Source organism: Lathyrus oleraceus, chromosome 4 (genome assembly GCF_024323335.1).
Source record: "Lathyrus oleraceus cultivar Zhongwan6 chromosome 4, CAAS_Psat_ZW6_1.0, whole genome shotgun sequence".
NCBI classification, from domain to species: domain Eukaryota; kingdom Viridiplantae; phylum Streptophyta; class Magnoliopsida; order Fabales; family Fabaceae; genus Lathyrus; species Lathyrus oleraceus.
Window position 1 is genome coordinate 51,212,956 of NC_066582.1, and position 8,544 is coordinate 51,221,499.

General features: G+C 33.0%; 2 protein-coding genes across 3 annotated transcripts; one reads left to right on the forward strand and one right to left on the reverse strand.

Moving 5' to 3' along the window:
* Nucleotides 1-1,487: 1,487 nt before the first annotated feature.
* LOC127073203 (uncharacterized) lies at nucleotides 1,488-1,991 on the forward strand. The gene has a single exon (XM_051014337.1). The coding sequence runs from the start codon at nucleotides 1,550-1,552 to the stop codon at nucleotides 1,856-1,858; it is 309 nt and encodes a 102-aa protein (XP_050870294.1). The 5' UTR covers nucleotides 1,488-1,549; the 3' UTR covers nucleotides 1,859-1,991.
* Nucleotides 1,992-6,445: 4,454 nt separating this feature from the next.
* LOC127073204 (uncharacterized) lies at nucleotides 6,446-8,040 on the reverse strand. Of its 2 annotated transcripts, none has more exons than XM_051014338.1 (2): nucleotides 7,853-8,040; nucleotides 6,446-7,603 (listed from the first exon to the last, which is right to left on the reverse strand). In XM_051014338.1, the coding sequence occupies exon 2, from the start codon at nucleotides 7,544-7,546 to the stop codon at nucleotides 6,734-6,736; it is 813 nt and encodes a 270-aa protein (XP_050870295.1). In that variant the 5' UTR covers nucleotides 7,547-7,603; nucleotides 7,853-8,040; the 3' UTR covers nucleotides 6,446-6,733. The 2 variants fall into 2 exon arrangements, with proteins under 2 accessions (XP_050870295.1, XP_050870296.1); XM_051014339.1 differs by having other exon boundaries at nucleotides 7,873-8,027.
* Nucleotides 8,041-8,544: the final 504 nt, after the last annotated feature.

Sequence of the window (8,544 nt, forward strand, 5' to 3'; positions counted from 1 at the left end):
GCTCCATGTGGGTCTTTATTTTAGCATCATTGGGGTCGTAATTGTAGGTTCTCTAGTAAACATGAATGAAATCCCCAGTGTGTTCTCTCCTCAACTTAGTGACGTGTACTATTAAAGTAGGCAAACGAGGGTTGCATAGGAACAACCGTATAACCCTCTTGAGCATCATCCTTTGTCAAGAGGGCATCGAAAGAAGCCCTGGAGAAAGCTCTCTCATCATAGGAGTTTCTAGATACCCTTTCTGAATCATAATTATAGGGTTTAGGCTTAGGATATAACTTCATGGAACATGTGATCATAAGCAATGAGAAAGGATTTGAGTCAGGTGATACTCGCATTCTCGTAACAGATGAAACATCACTCTTAGAATCGCTAGCTATGTGAATAGGGCTATCACTCATCTTGACCAAAGAAAAAAAATCTTAAAGGTAAAAGTTTGAGGTGAGAAGGGTACATGGTCAGTCGGAGTTGGTAAAGCAAATATAGTGGAGAAAGGTTGAAGTTTTAAGCGAAAAGATGCAATTATTCTATTAAATACTTCCAGGAGGGGAGAGCTTATGAATGGGAGTTTACTTTCAAGGATTGCGAAAAAATTTATATGCATTCAACAATCCATATATATATATATATATATATATATATATATATATATATATATATATATATATATATATATATATATATATATATATATATATATATATGCAAAAGTGAGCAACGAGCCATATCAGCTGCAAAGAGAAGTTACAAAACCAACGGTTTGATTTTTCTTTGAAAACGTAAGCAAACTCGAGTGCACTATAAGAAGAAACATGTCATAACTAGTCACTTCAATCCTTGTGTCAAAAAGAAGCAGTGAAACGTTGCAATGATGGAAATGCATTTAATGTGCTTGTTCCCCGCTACTTTTCAACTGACTCCAAGCATTTTCAATTCTAATTCGAAGCAAACAACATCCTTAAAGGTCGGCCACGACCGCTAAAGACTTCTCTAACTCAGTAACGCTCGGCAAGTCTTTGAGGCAATTGTTCTTAGCCGGCCCAATGGAAAAATTAGTTTCAAATTAATGTCAAACCACTCCGAATTACTTAAGGTATAAAAGTCATTTCACAAGAAATATAATGTACACTTTCTGATTTTCACTTTTCACTACACTAATCTTGAATCTTGAACTATTGATTTAAACACTATCGATTTAAGCCTTATATATTCGCTCCTACATCGCCGTATCGGAGATCAAACACTATCGATTTAAAATTTCACATCATCAACTTACACTTAATTTTAGTGCCATAATGGAACCCTATCTTTAGTGCATGAATAATAAAAAAATTAATTAAATTTCAATTTGGAATCATATTCCATTATATCTTTGAAATAACAAATTTCAAATTCTTACTTTATAATAGAATAAAAATAATTGACATTAGCTTATTGTGCAAGCTACTACCTCAATATTCCTCCTCACCTACTTATAAAAGCGTATACAAACCAAATAACCTAGATAAGCCACAAAAACTTGTTTTAGTGTTTCCCATAATAACTATCAATGGCAAATTCTAGATCTCTTATGCAGCTGCTTCGTCTTTTAGACGACGGTCACGATGACAATGACACAGAAACTGACATTGACGATGAACCGGTGGAGACACAACCCCGACACTCGCGCAACTCCGATGTCGCTGCTACAACTCAGCAACGTGCCAAGCCACAGAACCAGCCCCCTGCCTCGTTTAACAACAAAGGCACCCAAAACATGAGAGGTCTTATAAACAACGCTGGTTACACCAAAGGCAATGGTAATGGAGCCATCATCTTTGGTGGTTTTGATTCTTCCAATAGGCGATATAATCGCTAATGTTGTATTAGTACCCATCAAAATCATGTAATGTTCTGTAATATAAATTGGGGCATGTAAGGTCTCAATAGTTAAATAAAATGGTGAGGTTTCAATACCTCTCATCTTAATAAATATTTCTCTGTTTTTATTACGAATTCCTCCGATTTTACATATAAAAGAAAATTTATTTTTTTAATTTATTAAATAATTAATTTATCTAAAATTTATAATATATTATATATATTGATTATTCAATAAATTTAAAAAACCAATTTTCTTTTATAAATAAAATCAAAAGGAATAATAAACATACAAATAAAAGCATTCGCCAATATAAAAGATAGTATATAATAATTATGCAAATTATAAAAACATATTCAAGATAATATATTTTCTATCTTATAAATATAAATACCTTGAGATGTAAACGTTGCTTTTTAAACATTAACAAATAAAATATAATACTGATATTGATATTTAACCGAATAATAAGTTTAAGTTCAACATAAATTCAATATATCATATTAACATTAATGTATGAATTTTACATTTTGTTCATTATTAAAGTGTATAAATAGCATCTGTTATGAAAGTAAGCAAGTGTATGTATTAAACACATTATCATAAGTTATGTTTATTTTTTATGAAAAATTAATAATAATAATAATAAAAAAAATTAAATATAGATTTTATTAGAAAAATGTTCAAAAAATTCAATTTACCATAAAACAAACAGTTTGATTTACAAAAACTATTTATTATTGAAATTCATATAAATGTATCAAACTAATAATTTGGTTATGAAAAAGTGTAATCGGTTAGATTTAGTAAACTTTTGTTTGTTTGTTTTTTTACTAAATTATATCTTAAAAGGTCATAGATTTTTAATTAACAATATTATCATTGTTAAATAGACATGAGATTCAAATATAGTTTAATACTCCCTCTCATGTTAGGTTTTGTATTCAATTCTCTTATTGGAATTTTTAACATAATTTATTAAACAAAGTTGTAAAATTCAAATACTATATTATATTAAATGAGTTTGAATCTCATCCTAAAAACTAACTCAAAAAATAATAGTATTTGAATATATTTATACATTCAATAATTTAAAAATAAACAATATAGGACTTAATAGCTCAACACATATATGATAATTGAATTAAATATATTATTTTAAACAAATTATTATTATTTAAATCAACAACTTTAAAAATAAAATAGAATTTCTATTTTGTCATCCAAACACTACTCTTATTAATATCTTTTATTAAATATTTTAATATTTCTTTTATTATTGAGGCGTGCTTAGCCCAACTCGTCGCACTAATTCATCTTAGTCCGAAAGCAATAGGCCGGGTTTAAGCTAAACATATTTTCCAAGATGCTTAAGCTAAACATATTTAGGCCCTTTGTAAGAAAATATTAGATTCAACGAGGATTACTTTTCTTTATCTCTTGCGAAGTTCTCTTAATTGTAAGCTGTGTGTTGTAAAAAAATAATGTAACTAAAGATGCTTTTATTAATTTAAAAGAGAATATTTCAATTGGATTATCATATCCAATCAAAGAAACACAAACATATATAGAACAGTTATTCTTAATTATTACATGTTGCACATAGGAGATGCTGCACCAAGAAGATTATGAGTCATATTCTATTCACTCCTATCCGTTTACACAAATGGGATAAAAGATGCCCAACAAAAATCAATCAGGCATTTGGTTTCGTCCAATGGAATTTAGAGATTTCTTATCTTGATTTACTTTCAAGTATGAACGAATCTATGGAAAATGTTTCTCCTACTGGCTCGAGTGAATGGATTTTTTTTAGACAAACTCATTACTCTTATTCTTCATAAAATAAAATAAAATAAAACTATTTAACACTTAATTTGATGCCTATTTGTGAGGAAGAAGTGTCCAGAAGACACCTTAGGTCAGATTCTGTGTTCATCCCTTAATCATACGGCTGCATCAGAATTTGGACCTGATTCCAGTCTTTAATCCGATAAAGCCTGATGATATACGGGTAATAAAGATGAGACGCTACAAAGATAAAATCGGATTGGTCCCGGGACATGCACCAAATTGTAATACATAAACTTTTTTTTTTAAATGAAATTATTCCATATGTAATTCATTTGGTAATACTATCTAACAAAAGCAATCCACAAATTTCCCAAATTTTATTAATTCTAAATAGGGCAAACAAAAACATAACCTTATTAAAATCAACCATATAACAATAGGAACAATAATATTCTAATTAAAATCAACCATATTACTATAGGAACAATAATAACCTCAGCAATTTAAACTCAAACTTCAACAAACTCTTAAATTACGAGTAAAAAATAACATCATTGTCCTCTAAACCTTTTGGAACAGGACATTTAATGTGAGGGTCAACCCAAATCTCATTGTCCTCTAATTTTGTTTGGATTCGGGTCAGACCCGGTTTGAAGTTATGGGTTGTGATGGGTTAATGGTTTGGACCAAGTTCTGAACACCCCTAGTGTAAAGCAACCACTTGCCCTAAGATTCTCATTTTTGCATCTATAAAAAGGTAATCTTCCTTCAACATTATGCATACATATAACAAAGAAAACAAGTTAAACAGTTCCTTTTCTTCCAAATGGCAGGGATGTTTAGAGGTTTTGCTGACTTGATGGATGGACGTGATAGAAGCCGAGCTATGTCAACTCGACCTGAACCAAATCCCAACTTCAACTCTCCTCTCCCCATTCAAGCACCAACAGGTTGCTTTCTCAATGGAGACAATCAAAAGCTACTTGGTGTTACCAATAACACCAACATCAAGTTAAAGGGTGATGGTAATGGAGCGGTTACGCTTGGCGACTTCAAATAAATCAGCTGCTTTTAGTTATACAGACGGCCTTCTTATATATAAATAAAACATACAATTGTGAAAAGGCAGTATCAAGTACTCTCTATATGCTTTGACCTACTTGTTATAACTGTAATAATCTTATCAACTGCTTATAATACAAGTTAAGGTTACTATATATAACTATGCATTCATTATGCTTAAATTAGATATAGTTTTTTAAATACATTTTCTTATGGTGGGACCTTAAATGGAAGGGCATCCATTCCTGACTTTCCCTCATTGAAATTTTCAAGAAATAATAACTGTAGGCTAACAATAGTGAGCCAACCTGGAATTAATAGCAAACAACAAATTTCTCAGCATTGAATTCACTCTAAATTCCCATCAATTTCATTTATAATCAACAGAACTCTGCCTTTAAATAAGGCTAGCGAAACATGAGGGGAGAGACACAGTAACAGTCTACATTTGCCAAGAGATATACTACCTTCGTTTCAAAATGATTGACAGTCATTTTGAAACGGAGGGAGTACAATTTTAATTGTACAAAACAATCCAATATGTCCTCAGGGTCAGAAACAAGGGACTGAATATGGTTTCTAAGGGGACATTAGTGCAAAGCATGGGTTAGCATATGGTCTATGCTCTACTGTAAATACCTACTTTCCAAAACACGTAATAGCATATGGTCTGTGCTCTACTGTAAATTCCTATATTCCAGCCCAGCAATGAGCTTTGCCGGCTATGTTCATAGACCATAAAGCACACAAGCTGAAGCTGTTTTGGATTCAGGTCAAACTTGTGCTATATATGAAACAAATACCCTTTCAAAAGACTCAATGTGAGATATCGGTGTTAGATCTAAGGAATTGTGTGTTTGTGTATATATTTATTTTTGTTGAGATCCTTGATATCTAACAATTGAAGGACTTCAATCAAGTTGGGTTGAACTTAGTTATAATCTATGTAAAACTACAAATTCCTGACATTTATTTTTATATTCAAAAGATATCTTATTTAAAGAAAACCAAATTATTTAACAGTTAAAGGACTAGGCATTGGTAAATGTTTGTAATTTTTTGCATGTCATTCTACAGAAATAAAGCAATTATTCGTAATATCAACATACCTGACACCAGATAGGCACACTGTGCACAGAACTTGTAAGAACTTGTGTCCTTGAGGGCATCTTAATACCTGACCCCCTATAACAGGTGTTACGGTGCCTCAAGCTTTTTAAGGGAAAGAGGGGTGGAGTACCCCAAAAAAGTTCAGCTTTCACTTAAATCACAGCATGTATAATCCCAAAATAATTTAAAAGCACCTCACAAATAAGCTACAGAAATTGGACTACTCATAGGGTTTTCTGTCAGTTGCACTAGGCCGTGTATTAAATCTAAATACCACCATTGTAAGTCATAAATACACATACCACCATTGTAAGTCATAAATACACAGACACACACACACACACACATAACAAGAGGGCAAGAAAAAAAACATGAAAAATCCCCACAAGGTCACATGTATGTAAATTAAAAGCTAATGGGGTTCACGACGAGTCAACAACATATAACTGAACATTTAAACCCTGGCGTATACATACAGTATAGGATATCAGTTGATGAAAACTCTGAGCACTAAACTCAAGCTCAGCTAATTTGATGTCATGTAAATGTAAGAAAACACTCATTTATGAAAGACTCATACCATAAAAAGTTAAAGTAGTAAACAGGATTATCTGAGTATGGTAGAAACTATGAAGCTTGCATTAATTGCAAAATCCATATAACTACTTAAGCATCACAAGATACATAGGGCATCATCCATAAAGTCAAACATTAAAGATAAAATCAAACTTCCAAGTTTCTTCAGGATAACAAAGTTAATGAAAGAGAATACGTACAACCCAGATATCTAGCAAAGCTTATTCTACATTATATCTGTTAAAATTTGAAGATTGTGCCTGTGGAGCTGATCCTGTTTGACACCTACACACCAAAGTCTTAGCTGCTCCATACATTACTCAGTTTCATTCAATGCCTTCGACTGTGCCTCTTCTTCTTCTTGCTGCTTTTATCATCAGAGTCAGAGTCTGAACCAGAATCTGAATCAGACGATTCAGATGATGTACTGTACCTCCTGCTTTTTCCTTTGCTCTTCTTCTCAGTCTGCTTCTTCTTCAGACTCTTCCTCTTCCTCCGTCTTCTTTCTTCCTCTGAATCAGATGATGAACTGGAACCCGAACTACTTTCAGAAGAATAATCCGAACCCGTAACAGACGATGATCCACTGCCACTATCAGTCTCAAACACCGAATCCTCACTATCACTACCAGGAGCAGACCGATGTTTCCTCTTGGTCTTTTTGGAACTCAGTATATGATTTTCCTCCTTTGGTTCGTGACGATTATTATAACCCAAATCATTTTCCATAGTTACTTCAGACACTTTCACCCTCAATTTAGGGTTTTTAAGTTGCTGGGTCCGAGAGGGCCGTGAAATGTAAACCCGCTCACCCTTGCACTCATATGTCCAGTGACCAGAACCGTAACACTTTTGGCACTGTGCATTCCCACCGATTGTCGACATAGTGGGCTTAACTTCCTTCCTTACACCCAATTTAACAGCTTTCTCAGTACTCATCAAATACATCTGTCTCTTAGCCTCCCTTTTCTCTTGCCATCTGCTAGGCCCTTCTTCCTTCTGACCATAAGCATTAACATTTCGAGCAGCCGCTGTTGCCGCCCGTTCAGCCTGAGCACGACTAAGCCCTTTGGCAGCCGTCAATGCCGCAGCCTTGATTCTATCAGCTGCAACCTGAGCTTTCTCTTCCTTCTTACTTGACATTTTCTGTTTCAAATCTAGGTTTTAAATCGCGAAAAATTGATGCCGTGTTAAATGTTGCTGCAAGAATATAAAATACAGATGTAAATACAAAATTGAATCAACACAAATTGGGCTCTCGGTTCAAAAGAACACGTTGGTCTGTTCAAATATTAGATTGAACGCGCAGTGGTGCGGAGTGGGGGTCCGATCTGCGGCGTAGTAAGGGGCGGCTACCGCAGCCGCGAATCGCAATGGTTATGAAACCCTAATGATGAAGGAACGAGAAGAGGGGAAGAAAGAGATGAAAAAAAAGAAAAGAAAGAAAACCTGAATGATGAATTTCTCACTGTTTCTGCCGGATGGTGTTGAGATCAATCAGATCTTGGTTCTGATAAAGAGGCCGAGCGGTTGCGGCTTCGCTATGTTTTCGTTGATTTAGGGTTTTAATTTTTTAAACTATGTTTATTTTGTCTTTAGTGAATACTGGCTATTTATTTCCTCTGACATTTGGATTAATTTTGAAGAGTTCCATTTATTTTCTCCATTTTAAAATACAATTCTGACATGGTATATGTCGATCTGACGTGACATATGATTATTAAAATTTTAAAACAAATTTTTAAATTTTTAAATGTTTTTTAAAAATAACCATTTTTTAAAAAAAAAATCCAAAATAATCTATCTAATATCTAACTAATAAAAACAATCCCTAATTACTCTCTAATTTACCTTTTTGATCAAATCTATTTTTAACTAAAACAAAAGGACATTACTGACTTTTTCAAAATTCCTGAACTATTAGAGATTTGGCAATTAATTTTGTTGAGGTGTCATTTCTTAGTTTATTCTCATATATATGGTTTATACAAAATACAAAATGGGATACACGAGTAACGCTTTGGGATACGCAGACACCAATTCATTTTATGCCTCTTTGAATTCCAATTCAATTTGGAAAATTGAGTTTCATTTATAATTCAATTTGGAAAATTGAGTTTCATTTATAATTGTTTTGGGGA